This window comes from Pseudonaja textilis, chromosome 5 (genome assembly GCF_049901715.1).
Source record: "Pseudonaja textilis isolate UNSWEBS1 chromosome 5, rPseTex1.2, whole genome shotgun sequence".
NCBI lineage: Eukaryota > Metazoa > Chordata > Lepidosauria > Squamata > Elapidae > Pseudonaja > Pseudonaja textilis.
This window is the reverse complement of record NC_141994.1, coordinates 40,902,900-40,925,039: the sequence shown is the minus strand read 5'-3', so window position 1 is coordinate 40,925,039 and position 22,140 is coordinate 40,902,900. Positions and strand designations below refer to the sequence as shown.

The window sequence follows — 22,140 nt, the reverse complement described above, 5'->3', positions numbered from 1 at the left end:
ACTTCGCTCTTTTCCTTACAAGCCCAGAGGTTGAGGGAAACTTTTCTGATCACTGACCAAAGCAAATTAAATCTGTTGCTGAGGTTTTGTCCAATCCAGTTGTTATTGTAGAGATAGTTGCATGGTCTTTGTTGTTGCCTATTGTCCTGTCCCCTTTTGCATAGCGATTTTGACTTTTATACTTCCTCCTGCCATTTTGTGATGAGTGAATGAATATACTGGAAGTCCACAATGAGAGAAATCAGCAACATGAGGCAGATCTGAATGGGTCTTCCCCTTTGTGCTGATATGAGGCCAAGTTTTTTTTTAAAGACTCTTATGTCCTTTTGTCTTAAGTGCAGATTGTCAAATGCTTCTTTTGAGTCAAATTCCAAACATTGCCTCCTTACCCCTGTAGATTATTAATCAGCATAGCTCTCCAGATCAATCTCTCTATATATTTGATCAAATTGCAAGTGCTGTAGACTGAGCCTTGGACATTCTGTAAGCAATACAGAATATTAATGTGCTTTGGTACATAACTACAGTAGAAGCATAGGACTTTTTTTTAAAGTTAAAATGGCAATAACAAGGTTTTGGTATCTGGTTTGGTAATAAATTTTCTAACTCTGAATTAGAAAATGGCAGAGATGGACATTTTTTTTAAAGGAAGTGCAAACAAACGGAATAATTTTCAAAGGACAGAAAACGAAGAATGTTTTCTACATAACTCTTGTGTTTCCACACAACTACAAAGACTGTTATACTTTTAAGGGCATTTGGCAAGGTGAAGTGCAGCTCATGAAAACTTATGCCTTTTAATAAAACATGCCACAATCATTGAAAAAATGGTTACCAGGCATCTGATACTTTGTATGCAGAGACCATCTTGGCTCTCCCCCTACAAAGTACAATGAGAAGCACTTCCAGTAGATGAGAATTTGATTAGAACTTAATACGAATACATAGAGCCAGCTAACAATTGATTCTGCCTGTTGTGGCAGTATATTTGTGGATTTTAGATCTTGTGAGGCACTGCTTAATCATGACACTAAACTTTGTAAAAAGGAACAGCAGTTTTCAGTGTTTATTTTTTATTTGAGGTTTCTTTCAGATATAAAAAGTCAAAATTATTACATCAAGTCTTTAAAAGAAAGCCATGCTCAACTCAAAACGTTTACATCTTGAACTGTGTTTTCTCTGTGTGTATGTGTACACTTTCAGGAGCACATTGAACAATTGCTTCAAACATTTTAATAGCTTTGGTAGCTTGCAGTAAACATGAGATTTTAATTTTTTGTTTCTTGTTACCTCTTACACTGCTTGTAAGACATGTTCCCAACTATTTGTTCTCTATAACAAACTTTTGTACATGAAGATCCAAATCTATTTTCATTCTTCTCTGTGGGAGACCAAATGCATGTCACTAAAGAGCAAGTTTTGATCTACATCTTAATTCTACAAGAATATTCCAATACTTTGACAATTTACAGAAAACCATGTTCTTTATTAATCGTAAAAGGTTTTATTTTGGTGTCTTTCCTGTTATATCTGACATATCTGTTGCCCTGCCTATACCTGCAAATTAGTACAGTACAGCTAAGGGTTTCTTTGGATTCAGTTTAGAAGAGGTGCTTTGGAACACAAGCTGAACGCTTGTCCGGCAGCCATATATTTTTCCTGAACCAATTTCAAAGCACTGCACAGTCTGCAAATTATAGAATTAAAGAATGTTAAACTTTATTCAATGAACTTATAAATTAAAGAAATTGAACAATGGATATTTCTTATCCTGTGTATCACGTTGCAAGAGAGAGATTAGAAATCTGAGGAAGGTGTAATTATTTTAAATTGCATAGGCTAAAGAGATTTGTACATCAGTGTAACTATATGGCACAGCAGCCTGAAGTATTTATAAGCAATCACCTTTCATTTAGTTAGCATAAACTGTACATTTTTACACAGTATATATCGATAAAAAGCAAAATAACCATGCATTACTAATGTGCGGTTTCTATTATCTTAGATTATATTCCAAAAATGTTGAGATGAAGCTGTTAAGAACTACAGACTTGGTTTGCTGTTCATCACTATAATGGAGGCATTTTCTCACTTTTACAACCATATGGCGAACAAACTACTGAATGAATAAATAGAAATGTGGGCCTGAACAGCGAACATACTTATAACTAATCACTTCCCCATCCCAGTTAATACAAGGTTTTTGTATTAAGTCTGCATTCTCATTTTGACTTTACATAAGACTCTTTGAAACTGATTATCTAAGCTACTAAAGTTTCAAGGTTCTTACCTATAGCAGAACTTAGTATCAATTCTCTTATTACTACTATTTAGGGTCTTTTTAAATGAAAACTCACAACTTTTTTTACAGATGTTCCTTATTTAAATTCATCCATATGGCACATTATTATTTCCATCTTTCTAGAGGAAAAATTATGACACTTATTTTTAAAATTGCAATAGCAAGTGATCATTTCATAGCAGCATTAGTGTATAGTTCCCACCTGTTTTTATGATAACTGTTGTCCCTTTAACAGCTGTGTAATAAAAAACAGAAAACTCTGAAAATATATTAAAGAAATTGAGCTATTGAAATTCCTGTTTGTTATGTCACTACTAAGACATGAAAGTCATAGGTGGCCACCCAAATGGCTGAACAATAGTATTTACATTACATTTAACTTTCCACTTTACACTTTACATCTGTTGAATTATTTACAGTGAATGTATGTTACATAGAAAGAATGAGAAAAGAGAAATTTTTACAACAGAAGTGGTTGCTTACCTCAACCAATACTCTGTCTTTACAGAAAAATGGAAATTTAGTGTAGATGTTTTTTAAAAATCGTGAAATTACAACCCGTTACGGTTTAGAGAAAAAACATGCATGTTTTAGTGGCAGATATGAAAACATTTCAATGTTTTGATATGACCTGCTTGCCCCCTTTAGCCCCCCGAACAGTTATCTCCCAAATAATATGATTCACATAATCTATAAAACAACTGAAAAAGTTGGAATGGTCTCCAGTAATTAATTAAACCTGCTGGAACAGCAAATAAAGTGAATACTAATTCTGGCAATAAGTAAGAAAAGTGGGGAAAAATGGCATTTTGAGATATCTACCTATTTGGTCGAAATGTTTAACAAGAGCAATATGAAGAACTGATAAAAGTTTTTTAAAAAGCATTGATATGCTGATTTTTTAATAAACATTTTAAAGGAGGAAACTTAACACTGAAGGCACTTTGTTGGTTTCATTGCCTTAACTCCTCCAACTAATTTAATTTTGACCTTGGGAAACAACAATGAATGGGATAAAGCAATATAATTGAGGAAGCTTAAGAAATTGAATTAATTCAAATGTCAAGTTTCAAATTCACTTTTTAAATTAAGTACTATGTTTAAAAATGAAAAAGGACCATTTAAGGCATCTTTAAAAATCCCTGTATGGCTTTGATTTGCCAAAATACATTGCTAAAAAGAGAAAAAAAGTAAGACTGAACATAAAGTATTAATGGACTCAAGATTCTGATTACAATTACACACAGATCAGGATCACTAAAACATCCCCACTTGTGATGGAAGAACATGAAAAAGTAACTCAGAATTTATCTTATAGTAGATGGTAGCCCAGAGGTTTGTGCTGAAGTAACATAGAGAGAACTATTATCAGGGTGGGAAGAAACTACAGGATTTCCATTGGTAGATGGACACCCAAGTTTCAGTTTTTCCAAATACTCTGCATGTACAGGCTTGTGACACTGAAGGACCTTGATTGCATCCTCAACTTTAAACCATTCTCTCTTCCTTCCTGTGAGGATAGAAAGGTAATATTTTAAGGTTCAACTTGTTTGAAATGTAACATCACTAATATTTTAACTTGAGTCATTTAGGTGAGATGGGTGGTATAGAAATTCATTAAGTAAACAAATTTCTGAAAGTTCCTTAATTTCATTATTTAACAATGTTGTGTATAAAAATATGACTTAAAACACAGTTTGTTTAGTGAACAGTTATGACGACCATTTTTCACATTTAAGACTTGCAACTCCCTATGGTCACATGTTCAAAACTAATACGCTTGGCAACTGACTCATATTTATGACCAATGCAGTGTGTCAGGGTTATGTGATCACCTTTTGCAACTCCTAATAAGCAAAGTCAATGGGGAAGCCAGATTCACTTAACTGTTACTAACTTAAGAACTGCAATGATTCACTTAACTTTGCAAAGATTGTAAAATGGGACAATATTAACTTAAATGTCTTACATAGCAACAGAAATTTTGGGCTCAATTCTGGTCATAGGTTGAGGACTACCTGTATTCCACAGAACATGATGGCCAAAAAGAAAAAGAAAGCTTTCAAAAAGTTAACAAACTTGCTTGTGCTTTCTCTTTCCATAATGAATTTATATTCTGTATGACTTAGGCTTTAAGATCTGTAGCCATTGATCAGCCAATCTTATTTAGTCTCTTTTAAAACTTGCTGATAGTTATCAAATGACTGAATTCTATATTTTAATAGTATGTTGTATAAATGTTTATTATAATTATTTTTCTACATTTAGGTTTAACAGATAATTAGTACCAATATTAAGAGAAAAACCCTTTATGATTTTTTTCCCTGTCTTTTGCCTTTTTATTCCCAAGTGATTTTTCTGAATGGCTAATGTACTTTAATAAAGAAATTACCTAAGACAACAGTGAAAGACAGAACTGTTTGCTGAATGACCTGCCAGTATAAGTAGTCTTCAAATTACAACCATAATGGAGCTTGCCCATTTGGCAAGTTATATTAGGTTTGGCCAATGTTAAGTGAACTGCCTCAAATAATGACCGGCTCTCCCTCCAGTGCCTTTGTTAAGTGTTAAACAAATGCACGGATCTTTAAGTGGAGTTCAGGGCTGGGGGAGATCCTGGGAGGCCTAGTAAAACACAGGCCCACCTGCTTCAGGCCTCCCCCATCATGAGATACTCCATTCTCCACTTCCCAACCCTTGGGTGCCTTATATGTTGGCCTACTGCATAGCTGTTTTACCAAGGAGAAATGATGGCAAACAATGCTAGGCATACTTGACTTTCCTAATTCTACCGCTGCTCTTCCTCTTCTCAAGTTGCTCTGCCTTTCTGGGGCAAAAAAAGAACCAGCTACCTAGCCTTTTGCAGCTTTCTGTCCCATCAGCTGGTTACTGAAAAATTCAGCTCCAAAAGTGTAGTTGATTACAGACTTGTGCAACAAAATGGAGGATGCTGGGTTTTTGCAAGCTTTAGTTGTTTGCTTGAGTACCTGACTACAATGGGGTCAAACTCGATTTCACTGAGGGTCGCATAGGGTTGCGTTTGACCTTGGACTGGGGCGGGTATGGCCAAGGGAGTATGGGCATGGCCAGTTTGATGTCACTTGTGTCAGAGGCGTCTGTGGTGGGCACTCTGCCAGTGAAAACAGGCTCCCAACCTCCGTTTTCAGCCACAACGGCCTCCTGCCAGCGAAAATGTGGGATGTTTCCAGGACAGCCCCACGGGCCAGATCCAAGTACCTTGCGGACTGGATCCAGTCCCCGGGCCTTGAGTTTGACACTCCTGGTCTACAATATAGCCTTTAAGTCCTAGCTGGGTTCTATAGGTGAACAGCTAAAGCTTGCAAAGGCCGCATCCTCCATTTTGTTGCACAAGTCGCTAGTTGGCTAAACTTTTGCAGATTTTTCAGTTCAAGGGAAAAAGTTGCAGAAATACTTTTTTCTTGCTTCTGTTCCCCTACTCTTCACCCTTGAATCAAGGTAAGGTTTCTAAAAGGGTTAGAGATTGGAGAGAAGAGGCAGGGAGTTTAGTTTTGCATCTAATTTGGGGGAGAGAGAGAAGAAGGAAGATCAACAAGTGCTCCCTTCCCAGCTTTTGTTTTCTTTATTGAAGAACTGTGGCTTTCTGGGAAGGGAGGGAGTTAAACCAAGAAAAAAGTTTTGAGAAGGTCATCCTAAAGTTGCAGCCTGGGCACACAGAAGTTGCTTTCCTAAAATCTTGCAAAAGGTGTTCAGACTCCTACTGGCCAGCTGATAGGGCAAAAAGCTCTGAAAGCAACTGCCATTAGCACAAGGGATTGCTGAGCTGCTTCCACAAGAGAGGCATGGCAGCACTACAGCATCTCCTTGGTCTGTGAAAGGCAAATGACATGGGAGGACTGCAGCCCTTAACTTTGAAACAAGGTTGTAAGTAATTTGGGGTATTTGTCATAACTTTGAATGGTCATTAAATGGCTTGTCTTTCTCGAGGATATCTACCATATACATTCTAGCCATATGACCAGATTCTGGTAAGTATAAATATATATTTTACTTATACTTTTACGCACACATGCACTGCTGTTTAAATGCGTCATCTTCAACAATAAAAGAAGAAAAGGCATGGAAAAATTATATAGTCGACAAAACTCTAAGCAAACTTGGTCATTTTGTTTCAAAGTTTTCTTTGACCCTTTGTCAAAGCACATACACACTTTTCTCAGTGAGTTTTCTAAACCTCTTTCAATGTTCTACTTTTTCCTGATGATTCTAGTGAATTTTGTGCCCATATTTTGCAAGATGGCACACTTATCTGTGAGATCAATTCACTACATTTGAGAAATCCTTTAGAATACTACATAATGCCCCCGTTAAACAACTTAGTACCATCAGCAAATTTGGTCAATTTATTGTTTGCCTATAAATCTAGATAACTTGTAAACAAGTTTTACGAAAAAGTAAAAAAAAACTTTTTCACACTATTTTGCTATACTTTGAAAATACAGTATAATCTTTAAACATTTTTAATTTTAAAATTTAAAATGTTCATATATTTAACAAAAGCTTATTGTGAGAAACAAGATTATTGCTTGCAAGCTGGTAAAATCTTCATCTCTGTATATGAAATATTTATGTATATTAGCATCTTAATGAATAAGGATCTTTATACATTTGGAGTTATAAACAGACATACTGTGAAAACCTAACCATTTGGGCTGTGTATGATTTAAGTTGCTGATTTGCTCCTTTGTAACAAACTTGTATACCACACACACACACAGCTTAAATGACATGGTATCACAACTTGAACATTTCCTAAAAATAACATTCCTAAGTATAACATTCTAAAAACACTCATTTTGTTTTAAAAAGTTAGCATACATAAGGTAGAAAAAGTCTTACCTATATTTACTGAATCTTCCCAGTCTTCCAGGATTTCAGTCACTGTAAGAACATAAACGTATGTCCTATGCTTCCTGTCTTGATTCTGCTTTAGTATGAAAAAAGATAACATAAATGTTTAATTTACATCTGCAATATCAGAGATATATTAACATTACTTACATCCTATTTCTCATGGTAAAACAATACTCGAAGTGATTGACATTCATGAATTAGCATAATTCCAAAAAAAAGCAAGATTATTCTGAATATGTAGCTTTTAGTTGGTAGGATGCAGGTTTTGATATGATTAGGAATCCAAGCTTTCATAGAACAGCATGAGCATGCTTGGAGTACAACTGAACTGGAGCTGAACGTGTTGCATATTACTAAAATGTGCGTGATTAAAGACAGGCCTAATCTATATGTACTACAGAATGTATGGGCCCCTTTGATGAAAGCCATAGAAGACTGTAAATTTGAATGGTCACTAAAGGGATTGTTGTAAATCGAGGACTACTTGTAGTTTGGTCATACAGATGGAATGATTGAGAAGTTGAAGGCCAAAGAAATCTATAACCAAGAGTGAAGGAATTAAGAAGGGGACTGAGTTAATGAGATCTTCAAAAAGAGAACTGAGTGTTTAAAGAACAAAAAATAAGTATATAAAACATTGTAGGGGTATAATAGAAACAAAGATAATTTGTAAAGACAGAAACATCTGTTGAGGTGAATGATATAAGTGCAAGATGGATTTAACTTTCGTGTTCTTTTAAATCTGATTTTCAATTTATTTGGCTTACTATTTCTTCCTCCACTTCTCTTGCATAATACTGCTCACCCTAATCTCAAAGGAATTAAAGTGATGAGAATGTACATACAGTATGTATAACAAAATATGGTCAATAAGATTGATATTAATGGTTAACAATCATTATAGGAATAAGGTAACAAATTAGAAAAAAGCAAAATGTATTATAGAAGTCTAGAATGAATCTGCAGTATTGGAAGTAATATTAGTTTTCCTTGTATGCTTGGAAACAGCAATATATATGCTACAAATATGGTTCTGTTCTATCTATTGGCTTTTATTGAATTTGCCAGTGGTCTATGGGATTTAACAGAACATGCTAGGTCCAGGAATTAGAGAAAAGTTAATTATCTCTGTTGTATAAGCTTTTCACAGCAAAGCTCTTCACAAATGCGAAAAAAATCTTTCCATGAAGATTTAAAGCAACTTTATTCTGCTTTGAAAGCTGTCTCCTCTTTTGTGGACGTGTGTCTATACCAGATACGTCCACTGAGTCTGCCAGCAAAGCAACGTAGCCATAAATACATACAAGCATGGACAACCTTGGACTGCTGTGCAAGTCTTCTAATAGCTGTGTCTATTTCATCCACATATTTAGAGAAGTGCTTCCTTTAAATATTCTCATTGCTTTTCAGTAGAGATAGTAAGGATTTCAGATTGAATGAATTTCAAAAATAATACCTTTAAAAACTGGTAAAAGTAATATCCCATAGAATAAATATCTTTTCATTTTTGTATTATAATATTGTTCCATTGCTAAATCTGATTAAGAAGTACAACAACTTACATCAATTCTTCACCCAAATAATTTTAGATGTTTCTTCCTGCCCTTAATAAGTACAACTACAACTAATTTGTAGAATATATTCCCAATAAAATTTTAAAAGGCTCACCTCAAATATTCCCAACAATCTACCAAGTTTTCCTTTTACTCCAGCCTGCAAGAAATAAGACGGACTCTTTTTTAAAAAGAAAAATATTTATAGCTAATTCTTGTATTCCTACAACATAATTTCTAGGACAGATGTAATTGTGAGGAGGAAAAACACCTCCATTTTGCAATTCTAGCAGTTAGGTTCCATTTAGGTATAGAACTGTCCAACAAAGATTTCTATTTAATTATTTTCATGGGACTTACATGCAGGGAAATGTAACTAATAAGGCAGTTGAAAGTTTGAGAAATGTAGCACACTTAAATAGCAAACCAGTTTTGTTCTTCAATAAAATACTTGAGAAGAATTATATTCTTAAGAAGAACATTTTGATTTCTACACCTTACAAAATCCACTGGCACTATCAAAGGGATATTATATCTCTAGTAGCAGTATATTATTTTCATTCTGGTGAATCTAGCACACAATCCATTTTAGCACACCTATGGCCTGGAAAAGGAATGTAAGAATGATTCTTTCTAGATTAATATGTGTGTGAAGCATGAGTCCCGTCTACATTATATACCAGAAGGAATGAATTAATACTAAAGATCCTGAAAAAAAGAGCCACACATTATTTCAAATTGGGAACACTGAATCATGTTACCTCTTCATAGACTTCTCTAACAGCAGCACCACCTGGTTCTTCTTCAGGTTCCATTCCTCCACCTGGAACAATCCACTGATCTGGGTACCGGCTACTGCTTACTAATAGCACCTATGAATAAAATCACTGTAATTAATATATTTATTTTACTTTTTCATCAAAAGACCAAAGTAGCATGCAACAAATAATATCAGAAATAATAAAGAAAGTAATTTAAAGGCCAAGTTAAAGAGACATTTTGATACTTCTTGGGAACACCCCCCCGCCCCCAGCAAAAACTGATTGTAACTGCATATATTGCAACTTTAGAAACAATGATGAAGAAATTCCCCACTTGGCAATAAGTAGGTCTTGCAATGACAGCCTCCCCAAACAGACTATAGTGTATCTTAATAATGAAATAGGCAGTCCCTTTGGTAGCCAGGTATAATTTTCAACTGAAGGCTTTAATGGTTATAACCAACAATTTGAATTAAGCCTAACATTCTCATTGTCAAATTAGAACATTTTTATTAGAACGTATTAGAAAATGAGACAGTCTATGAACTTCTGCTGCTTTGAGATTTAAACACTAGAATGGATAGTTGGATAGTTTGGATAGTTTTTAATCTCTTGCTGCTCTTCCATTCCAATTTCTGATCCTAAAGCAAGCCCATGAATGTCCCCGTCCCCCCACCAAAAAAGACACAGAATATCTAATTATAAATAGCTTTTTCCTTGAGAGCTAGAAATTTGAAGGAACATTACAGCTCAGTTGTCCAGAGCAAAAGCAATCATGCTAGAAATTAGCCAATTTATTGAAAATTACACCAGATTAATTTAGTACGTGATATCTTGAACAGGTTTGCCCAGACTCCTTTACTGTACACTCTGATCTCCTATTTCGCATGACCTTGTTAGACTCAGGTCTTCAATCTATAGGGTGGACCTGACTATTTTTTGTGGATTGAATATCATCCTGGTCATGAACATTCTTGTCACTGACCACCTAAACAAATTATTTGGTTCATTCTGTACCTATGGAACTAGACAGAAAATCAGTACAAATATTCAATTAGGGATATGCTGTGTTTTGTAATGAAGCTTTAAAACATACTTCAATTTGGACAGACTTTTAAGACTTCTCTTAAAAACCTGCATTTTTTCCTGGACTTGCATGGTAGAGCATCTTCTTCTCACACAATTTCAGTTAAGGAAGTGTCAACAAGGTATGATGAAGTGCCTTGGAATAGGCGGAAGTATGCTGTTAACACTCCTTAACTCATATTCATACACTGCTCAAAAAAATAAAGGGAACACAAAAATAATACATCCTAGATCTGAATGAAATATTCTTTGATCTAAATTATCAGTGGAAATCAAATTTAGCAACCCATGGAGGTCTGGATTTGGAGTTACACTCAAAATTAAAGTGGAAAAAAACACTACAGGGTGATCCAATTTTGATGTAATGTCCTTAAAACAAGTCAAAATGAGGCTCAATAGTGTGTGTGGCCTCCACGTGCCTGTATGACCTCCCTACAATGCCTGGGCATGCTCCTGATGAGGTGGTGGATGGTCTCCTGAGGGATCTCCTCCCACACCTGGACTAAAGCATCCCCCAACTCCTGGACAGTCTGTGGTGCAACATGGTGTTGGTGGATGGAGTGAGACATGATGTCCCAGATGTGCTCAATTGCATTCAGGTCTGGGGAACAGGCGGGCCAGTCCATAGCATCAGTGCCTTCGTCTTGCAGGAACTGCTGACATACTCCAGCCACAGGAGGTCTAGCATTGTCGTGCATTAGGAGGAACCCAGGGCCAACCGCACCAGCATGTGGTCCCACGAGGGGTCTGAGGATCACATCTCGGTATCTAATGGCAGTTAGGCTACCTCTGGCGAGCACATGGAGGGCTATGCGGCCGCCTAAAGAAATGCCACTCCAAACCATTACTGACCCACTGCCAAACCGGTCATGCTGGAGGATGATGCAGGCAGCAGAACATTCTCCACGGCATCTCCAGACCTTGTCACGTCTGTCACATGTGTTCAGTGTGAACCTGCTTTCATCTGTGAAGAGCACAGGGCGCCAGTGGTGAATTTGCCAATCTTGTGTTCTCTGGCAAATGCCAAACGTCCTGCACGGTGTTGGGCTGTAAGCACAACCCCCACCCATGGACGTCAGGCCCTCATACCACCCTCATGGAGTCTGTTTCTGACCATTTGAGCAGCCACATGCACATTTGTGGCCTGCTGGAGGTCATTTTGCAGGGCTCTAGCAGTGCTCCTCCTGTCCCTCCTTGTACAAAGGTGGAGGTAGCGGTCCTGATGCTAGGTTGTTGCCCTCCTACGGTCTCCCCGACGTCTCCTGATGTACTGGCCTGTCTCCTGGTAGCGCCTCCATGCTCTGGACACTACGCTGAGAGACATAGCAAACCTTCTTGCCACAGCTCGCATTGATGTGCCATCCTGGATGAGCTGCACTACCTGAGACACTTGTGTGGGTTGTAGACTCAGTCTCATGCTACCACTACAGTGAAAGCACGGCCAGCATTCAAAAGTGACCAAACCATCAGCCAGAAAGCATAGGAACTGAGAAGTGGTCTGTGGTGACCACCTGCAGAACCACTCTTTTATTGGGGATGTCTTGCTAACTGCTTATACTTTCTACCTGTTGTCTATTCCATTTGCACAACAGCATGTGAAATTGATTGTCAATCAGTGTTGCTACCTAAGTGGACAGTTTGATTTCACAGAAGTGTGATTGACTTGGATTTACATTGTATTGTTTAAGTGTTCCCTTTATTTTTTGAGCAGTGTATTTTTATAAGCTTAACTACAGTGTGTGAGCCAAGAAGAAAGGGTATTTTCTTTAAAGAGATAATTGACAGGTATAATATGGACACTTACGCATTTCTTGATTTTAATACAAAGACGACTCCTATTTTCACTACTAGATAATATTTTGATACCAGTCAATGTTAGTCTCTGACATCATACAATTATGTAAAGTTTGGATCTTTAAAAGTAGCACTTCATGTAAGTGCACTGCAATAAGCACACTATACGCTTGTATATTTGTTTCCAACTCTAATGCATTAATTATAACTAAGCAGATGCATTTCTTGGTATTATTCCCACCTAAAATATTAGGGAACAATATCATAGTTCCCAAACATGAATTCAGATTTTTTAAAAGTCAAATATGTTTTCCAAAATGAAACAAAATCCTATCCTCAAATAAGAGTTAGAATGATATATCCTAGTATTTGGGAGCTACTTCACTCTATATACTTCTGCTTTCCAATATTTTCATTATTCACACTACTTTGTCTTATCTGAAAAGCAAAGAAATGGTCAGCTCTTACAGAAAAAAAAAATCTATGGAGCACTATTGACCAGTGTCAGTTGTCCCTTAACTCCACTTCGTGAACATAAGTAAAACTATTGTTAATACAGCATTCCAAGCTTATATTGTATAGTCTGCAAAGACATCAAAGCTAGTGAATCAAATGCTAATAGGTCTAAATCAAGGGGGTTAAACTCATGTCATCACGATGGTGGTACGTGACGTATTGGGACTTTTCTCCCCTTCGCTAAACCAGGCATGGGCAAGGCCAGCACGTGACATATCTGGCCCATGGGCTGGGAGTTTGACAGCCATGGTCTAAATAAACTACTAAGTCCCACTCATCCAATTCCCAAGAACCAGATCTGTGTTAATTTCAAATATCAGACGAAATCCTCCTGAGCAATGGGTTCCCCATCACTAGAGATTTTCAAACAAAGGGCGTATGTGTGGAAGATCTCTGCCTCGGGCAGAAAGCTGGATTAGAATGTACCTTGTAATTCCATGATTCTAATTTTATATGCAATTAAAACAAGTCACCAACTGCTCCAGCTTCTCTTTTAACATTAGGGTCATGGGGCTGCTACATAGTATAGGAAAGCATTACCAATCCATCCAAAGAACTGTAAGAAGGGCCAAGGGTAAATTTTCTTCACTGCACTTGCAACCATGAGGATGGTTGGGGTCAGATTATCATAATCCATTAAATCAGAAAAATGTTTCTAAACCTGTTTTAAATTTAAAATCTGATGGTGAGGTTTTGTAAGATCAAAGCAGCATAAAATAACATTTATCTAGAAAAAAGAACACATAATTTTAAATTAACAGAGATATAAAGATGAAATATAAAGAGCTATAAAGAATTAAATTATTTACATGTTTACATAGCTGTCAAGCCACAGAAAATTCATTGTTTCAACTATACTCTCTTGTTTATGTCAATTTGGCTGTTTTGACAGTAGGTCAAAATTTTCTAGTCACAATAAGGAATTCTACGAATTGCCACTTCAACAATTTCATACTAGGCTGTAGAAAACTGGTTTGCACCATTAATAATCTATTTTCTGCCGAATAGCAAGTTTCTTTTCACTAGTTACTATTTTTACATTATATTCTCTTACACACCTAATCTTTAACCACCTTAACAAAAATTATATCCATGCAAAATATTTTAACTATTGTTAGATACATCTGGCATTAAGTCCAATGGGAAATAAAGGTATCAAGTATCAACTAATGTAAATGAATTCAGCCATGTATTGTACATGGTTTGTATTGGATTTTTTAAAAAATAATGTATGATTTATTTTCTATTTCTTTTCAAATAGCAGTACAAATTAAACATTTTTATTAGTAAAATGAAATAACTTTTAGATATATAGCTAAGCATGGTTTTAGAATAAACTGGTTAATCTGTCAAAAAAACCTTTAGTTTATAGTACATTTTCTTCATGATTATAAATTTTAGTGCTTCTGAAGGATATTCATCACATTTAGATGTGGTCACAGTGAGATACTTTATTGTTTTTAGACTTCTACTACCTTATTTCTTCAATTATTTTAAGTTCATTTTTCTCCCATCCAACAGAATTTTATAATTATATCCAAAAACATGTGTTTTCATCAGATGAAACTTTTTTTTCCAAATGAAGGAAAACATGTTTTTGTATTCATATGAGTGACCACCAACAATAATGAATCTGATTTTTCCGGATGAAATAATCCAGTTTAATGAAAATGTTTCATTCAGCATTTATATTGTTCAGCCTGTGATCAGACATCCCAATTACTAATACAAGGAAGGAGTCATTGTTTGGTTTGCTTGAAGCTTGAAAATATAAATGTGTACTATTATGTAAGATTCAAATCCATGAACTATCAAAACATGGCAGTGTTTTCAGTAACAGCACCTAGCTTAATGGAAAAAAATGTAAGCAATGGAAGAAATTATTTGTATTAAGATTTTTATAAAAACTTAATTTGCATTCCTTTAGTCAAAATCAGTTTTCAAAGCATAAGCAGCCTTAAAAATGAAAGTATTAATTTATCATGAAATTCTTATAAAATAACTGAAAGGAATCTTTTAACCACTTAGGCTTTTTTTGCTCAGTGCAGAAACCCAGTTTAAAGCATCGCTAACTAGCTTCTCTTGAACTTATACAGGAGAATCCCCCACTTTCTTTGGGAACTGGTTTTATTTTTGACCTGCTTTTATTGTGAAGAAAAAGCATCAATATGGTGCGCTTTTACATACCTTGGATTGTATACACTTGGAATATACTGTTGAAGTTTTCAAGAAAAAATGTACTCCATTTTCTTAGTCTCTCCTCACAAAATAGAATTTCCAGCAGACCTTTATTATTCATATTGTTGTTCTCTGAACTTATTCCAGTTTTAAAAATCTTAAAATGAATATTCAGAACACCTAAGGTAGGATTTGGCTAATGCAAATGTTACAATAATTACCTGTAATTTGGAATATAATTATCTTGTTATGCCAAATAGGACATCAGGTTTTTTGTTTTAATCAAGGTTTTTTACTTTTAATCAAAATAGTTTGAATACAGTATATTATATATCTTTCAAAAGATGCTTTGGCTATCTAAGAACTATATAAAACTGGGTATGTTAAAACTACAAGCAAAAAGGCGCTTGAACTGATTCCACATGTCTCTAGGTTTAATCCTATTTGGATAAATGTCTTGGAACACATTTAGGCAAATTGCTGTTTACTTATAACCTTTTGGTATATTCATGTTTAAATGTCTGATTGGGAATAAAGCACAGGGTGCATATGTAATATTAAAAAGTTACTCACAGTCCCACTGGAATCAAGTCTAATGAAAACTTTTGTCAAAATTTTATTCCTCAGCAAACTAAAGATTCTTCTAAGAGCGAATAATCACCACAACCCTGGATTCAAGTCACTCATTTGTTGCTCTTCCACAGCAAATTATTTGCACACTACTTTTCAAAGTTTGAGGGAGAAATCACAGCACTGTAAAACACAAAAGAAGCTATGTTCAGTCCACAGTACTGGACATGCCTATCTCTGTGGGAAAGGGAAATGTCTAAGCATTCAACTTTTTTGTTCTCAAACATCTTTTTCATTTAAAACATTATTTGTTCTAATGACATTCCCATGTTATTTCATAACAGAATAGATACATGAAGCAAATATTACAAACTAGAATCACTTGCTATGAATGTCATAATGTGGTATCTTTTGTGCAATGCATCAACCCCTATGGGAACATACACTATCTATAGATTCTGAAATGAATGCAATATTAAACATGGTTATTTCAATGAACTCTAGAAATCCAGAACAAAGTTTTATCATTCCACAGAATCTGATAAAAATGGTTCCTTTGGCTATTATGAGGACTATACAGTATAGCCTCCAAATATAATATTCTCATTGTATTTATATTATAATTATAGATCATCTAAATCCTTTATAGAATGCATACATATCAAAGTAAGGATGAAAAAAAATTATCTACACATTTGCAGCCTAAGCAAAATAACCATAGTCACCCCCTGTTTTTAAGCCCACAACTATTTCCAGTTCCATGCATCAACTACTAAAGTGTTTCCATATTTCAATCCAAGCAAGAAAGGCACAGAAAAACAATGTGGCTTAGCATAGTATTATGTTATTACTTGGCAAAATTACATTCTAACATAATGATGCCCATGTATCAGGAGAAAAATGACAACATTCCAGAAAGGTCAGACAAAGCTCAGGTGCATTAATTAATTAATCCAGAGTTTTCACAGATAAGAGGCAAGGCTTTTTCTACTGCTACAGAAATTCATACAATTTCATGAAAATAATTCTAATTTAATCTAAATGATGCACAAAGAATCATAAGATAAGCTGTTTTGTCATACCATGGTTTCAGCCACAAAAGTTAAATTTAAAATGTTAAGAAGTGCATCTTTATACAGAGATATCCTATGAGCACCGCCCCCTAGAGCCGGAAATTACTATAGCATGTATGTGTGAGGGGAACCTTACCTTTACCTATTTACCTATATACAATACATACATACATACATACATACATACATACATACATACATACATTAAAAATAAAAAATTTCAATCCTGTTGGACATTCAGAAATAATCCTTTACATTACTGGGAACAGTAAGTTTTAGTACTTCTGCAAAAGTGAAATGAAAATCACAAAGAGTTTCTTTCAAGGAACAAGCATGATACTATTATGCTACAGCTGTCTTTAATTTGTTTTTAAAGCAATTTGGTTTAAACATTTTTCTTAGTGCCTACAATTTTTTTGCTTCCATCATTACTATTTAGACTTATTTCGCAGAAATGAAAAAGGACACAGGATTTGGCATGGAAATAAACAGTCCCTTTTGAAGTTTTCTGAAATAGAACATCTTTTTAAAAAGGGAAGTGAATTGCTTAAGAATTACTAAGCTTCTTCTAGAAGACATAAGATTAGATGTTTTTGCTACATTCCTGAAAACATAACATATTTCTTTATCTTTACTAAATACTTGGTCCCTTGTTTTTTGTCTAAATTTTATGAAGCGGGTCTGCCAAAATACTCAGAAAAGTAAAACTAATTAGTATGCTATAGTTATGGTGTTTTTTTCCCTTGAAAGTAAATTACTGAAGCTTATACACTAAACTTGCTGAGTGGTTTACTTTTAGTACAACAGCTCCTCTACAGTTTTAAGATTGTCTGTGGAAGATCATATTGTCAAGACAATAGGTATGCTAGATTCTAGCAATATTTTTACTCCTATCTTCAATGGCTCCACAGATGAACTCTAACACTCAACTTTTTGTGGGTTTCATGGACATAGTTACAAATGAATACAAATAGCTGTAGCCATGCTTAATTTTTAGGTTTTGTGAATACTTTTGATGCAATACTACTCATTCTGAAGGGGGGGGGGGAATGATGCTGGCATTTTGTGATGTAGCATGTTTACTTGAATAGGTAGGAGTGATACATGGATCACTGATCCATGTAGTCACACTGCAGAGTACACAATATTTTAATTAACAACACATTGAGCTCCTTAGGCAACGTAATAAAATGTTTTTATAAGAAGGCCTGTATCTATTCCTTTTAGATGGCAGAGTTCTAAATATTCAAAGTGAAATATGATAGGATTTCATGATCATCCTCAGTAGATGGTTTGGTAAAATATCAAAAAATCTAATGTACTCAAGTCCTTTTTAGATTCAAGACTTTTGCAATAATTGTTTATGTAAATATATCTCTAAATAAGCTATCCCCACAGCCATTTCTCAAATACTGTAACTGAATTTCTTCCATGTATTGTAAATGCAAATTTTAAAATCCACTTTGTAATAAAATCTATTAGTATGTTAGGAAAGGTGTTCAAATGGTCAGATACATTACAATTACCATCACTAACAATAACATGCTATAACATTGGTGGAGGAAAAAGAGGAAATACATACAAAAAAACCAAAATCCTAAAACAGTTATATAACTATAGGCATAATCAACTTTAAATTCTTGCTATTTTGTACAACTAGAGTCTAGCAATATCAAGTTTTTCACCAGTAAGATATAATAATACTGGAGGGCTAAGAAAGTGCATTATATGCTGATTGTGTAAACCGCTTAAGAGAGCTGTAAAGCACCGTGAAGCAGTATATAAGTCTAAGTGCTATTGCTATTATGATATTATAGTAAGTTCATACAGTTAGGTCTGATTTTGTAGATTTGCTTATAGCTTATATGACAAGAATACTATATGACTGCTATATTATACAGAAACAGTATATCTTTTCTTCCCTCGTCAATTTCAAATTTCAACTAACACTTGCTACACATTAAAGATGTAGAGAAATATTTATTCATATGCTGTACCTTAATAGCAGAGAATCAAAATGTTGTTAGAAAATTATCTGAAATTGTTTCTTACACATAACTTAGATAAAATAAGGGACACACAGTATACCAGCTTGTATTTAAATGTATCCTCAGTAAACCTTTAGAACACTTTGAATAAACCTGAGAAGTGACAGTTAAAAGTTATAATGGAAGGAGCAGAATTTTTAAAATATATATTAGCTTCAAAAAACAAGGATTAATTCAACAGCAATTAATCAAATATTGAGATTTTAGGGATTTTTAAAACATTCCTTCAGGTATCAATACCAACAATACCCTTTTTTGCATACCCTTTTTTGTCAATGATGGTAGTTCTTTGGAACTGCTAAAACCTTTCTAGTGGTTTGATATATTTTCAAGAATGGTTACCTCTGGAATACAAAGAATCCTGACATTCAATAGATGACATCAATGTAACATGGAAAAGCCTGACTCTGGTCACCCATATATCTGCAACCAGTTGTGGTATATCTAACTAGATTAGTCAAAGGAATTTTGCACATATTTGTACTTTTGAGGCAAAATACTGCTTTTCAAAGTGCAGTAAAATTACACTGCATTATGTATTATTCAGTTTCAACTAGTACTTACAATATATATGAAAATAGATCCATAGATTTTAACCCAAATATTTATTTAAGCACTTCATATATACATACATACATATATACATATACGTACATACATACATACATACATATAATCATGCTTCAAGTCAATTTCTTATCTTTGAACTACCTGGTTTAATTTAACTGGAAATGGTAGGATATTTAGTGCTCTTGGTCGTTTGCTTGTAGATGTTTCATCACCCACTAGTACATTGATGTTATCCAACTGGGTAATGACAAGTGTGGGAGCAAACGACCAAATTCAGAGGTCACCAAAATCTCCCTAGGGTTACAGTTATTTTCTTCTATTAGTAATAGAAAATCGTTGCTCAGGTATTACATGTTTTATAGGGCCATTCGGAACACATCAGACAGCGACAAAAATGGGGCAGGAGCAAGTTTCATAGATTACGATTGCATAAATAGGAACTACCGCCGCCTACCTGTCTGTTTGAGAAGTCAGGGGAGGAGGGAAGGGGCCTTTCTGTGAAAACGACGGCGGCGGTCGGTCTCGAAAGCAACTTGATCGCCCGACTCTAAAGAGGTCGTTGAACTCGGCCCTTGCTGTTTTCAGAGACAGCCAGATCAGGCCGGCTAGCAACAGTGCTGAAAGCACATTGATTCTGACCTCACACACGGGGGGAGTTGACCTGCAGCCGTCTCTCACACACGTGGACCCTTCGTGTCGCTCTCCCCTCCCCAGCCCTCGCCGCAGCTCCCCAGGTCCCCTAGCGAGCGCTGCCCGCGGAAAGCCGCGTCTGCCTACCCCCACCGGCCACCCGCAGCCCCTGAAAGGATCGTTTCGCAGGCAGCCAGCTCTTGGCTCCCCGTCAGCCACGCCGGCGAAGGAGCCGGGCAGGGACCGACGGAGCTCGCAAGGGGGCGACAAGGCAAATCCTTCCGGCAGACACCCGCACACAAAGGAGCCGAATGGACCGAGGGCCGGCGGGGAAGGAAGGAAGGAAGGGGCAAGCGGGTCTGGGCGCGGCAGCCCCGACTCCGAAAGGGAGCCGCGGGCGTGGGGGTAACCCCGACTTCTTTCGTTCTCCTCCAGGCCACCCGCCATACGCCGCAGCCGACCAGAACCCGGCTCTCCTCACCTCATCCTCCCTCTCGCTGCGGAAGCACAAGCATGCCGCCCGCTTCTTGAAACCCTCCCGGTCGTAGGTCCGCGTCTGGTTTGGCTTGAATTTCATCATAGAGGCAAGAACAACGCCGCCGCCGCCGCCGCTGCCTACTCCAGCCCCCGGCACGCCCGCCCGTCCGTGTGGGAAGGAAGCGAACGACGAGGGAGGCCCCGGTGGCTCCCCTTCTCTCTTCGGTCCAACCCGAAGACCTCGGTGGGGCGAGAGAAGCCTTTTTTCTCCTCAGGAGGGAGCAAAGGGAGCGCCCCTCAGGGGGACACAGCGCCGCGCACAGCTGTGGCAGTGGAGCTGGCGACACCGCGGCCACTCAGGAACCCACGCCGCGCCATGGAGCCCCGCCGCCTGTTGTCTCTCCTGGTCGCCTCGGTCTCTCCAGAAGCACTGCAGTTGCGACCCGGCCCGAGCGCTCCCCTCCGGCCGCAGCTCCTCCCGCTTCACTCAGTCCCTGTCCTTCATCCGGTGCCCAGAAAGCGCCGCTTCTGCGGCGCTGTATCCACTATTTAACTGTAACTCACATTCCTCCACCCGCCCGCAGCCTCCCGGCCTCTCGGACTCAATGCGCAGGCGCCGGATCCGCCTCTGACGGGCGACACGAGGGAAGAAAGGGGCTGGGTCGAGGTTGAATTAATTCAGGGAAGCTGAGGGAGGCGGGGAGGGGGCCGGGAAAAGGGCGTGGCTAACAGCCATCGCCCACCCGCTCTTCCTCGGACGGCCTCAGACTTCTCACCGTCGTTTGCCTGCGAAAGAGCGAGAACGATGCGAGTCAATAGAGGGCGTGGCTTTGTGGAAGTGGGTGGGTGGCGGCGCTACCGCTCCTTTCTCTCCTCCTAAAAAGCTCTCCAGGCTCCGTTGCACTGTAAGATCCATTATCCGCATCCGCTGTTGTTCTTCAGGGTGGAAAAGATCGATACGGACAGCGCTACTGCGCCCGGAGCTAGATTAGCCAATACTACATAAGACAATTTATTTAGTAATCTTACGCACGCTGTGGTTTCATCGCACCTCTGCCGCGTGAAAAGGTGAATGAATTGGAAGAAGTTGCCCTCTGCCAAAGCCTTTTTTTTTTTTACTAATTCCTGGGCTCATCTTCTTTTGGTTATATTTGCACAGCGTGCGAACCCCTGATTTTTTACTGAATAGAAGAGAATAGAACAGAATAGAATTCTTTATTGGCCAAGTGTGATTAGACACACAAGGAATTTGTCTTGGTGCAAATACTCTCAGTATACATAAAAGAAAAGATACATTCGTCAAGAGTCAAGAATCATAAAGTAAAAACACTTAATGATAGTCATAGACTACAATAAGCAATCAAATCATACTAGGAAACAGTCAATATAGATGGTAAGGATACAAGGGACAAAGTTACAGTCATACAGTCACAAGTGGGAGGGGATGGGTGATAAGGAGTGATGAGAAGATTGATAGTAATAATAGTGCAGACTTTGTAAATAGTTGGACAGTGTTGAGGGAATTATTTGTTTAGCAGAGTGATGGCGTTTGAGAAAAAACTCCTTGTGTCTTAATTGTTCTGGTGTGCAGTGCTCTATAGTGTCGATTCGAGGGAAGGAGTTGAAACAGTTTATGTCCGGGATGTGAGGGGTCTGTAAATATTTTCACAGCCCCCTTTTTGAAATAAC

At 37.1% G+C, this 22,140-nt stretch overlaps 1 protein-coding gene across 8 annotated transcripts; it reads right to left on the bottom strand.

Annotated features, from left to right (window-relative positions):
* Window positions 1–1,062: 1,062 nt before the first annotated feature.
* Window positions 1,063–21,100, bottom strand: NUDT4 (nudix hydrolase 4). Of its 8 annotated transcripts, none has more exons than XM_087934585.1 (6): window positions 20,456–21,100; window positions 15,657–15,836; window positions 9,510–9,620; window positions 8,864–8,908; window positions 7,181–7,265; window positions 1,063–3,812 (listed from the first exon to the last, which is right to left on the bottom strand). In XM_087934585.1, the coding sequence occupies exons 3-6, from the start codon at window positions 9,561–9,563 to the stop codon at window positions 3,610–3,612; spliced, it is 387 nt and encodes a 128-aa protein (XP_087790711.1). In that variant the 5' UTR covers window positions 9,564–9,620; window positions 15,657–15,836; window positions 20,456–21,100; the 3' UTR covers window positions 1,063–3,609. The 8 variants fall into 8 exon arrangements, with proteins under 8 accessions (XP_087790711.1, XP_026554513.1, XP_087790709.1 ...); XM_026698728.2 differs by having other exon boundaries at window positions 7,181–7,268; window positions 20,456–21,055; XM_087934583.1 differs by lacking the exon at window positions 20,456–21,100 and adding an exon at window positions 19,799–20,219 and having other exon boundaries at window positions 7,181–7,268.
* Between the last annotated feature and the right edge of the window lie 1,040 nt (window positions 21,101–22,140).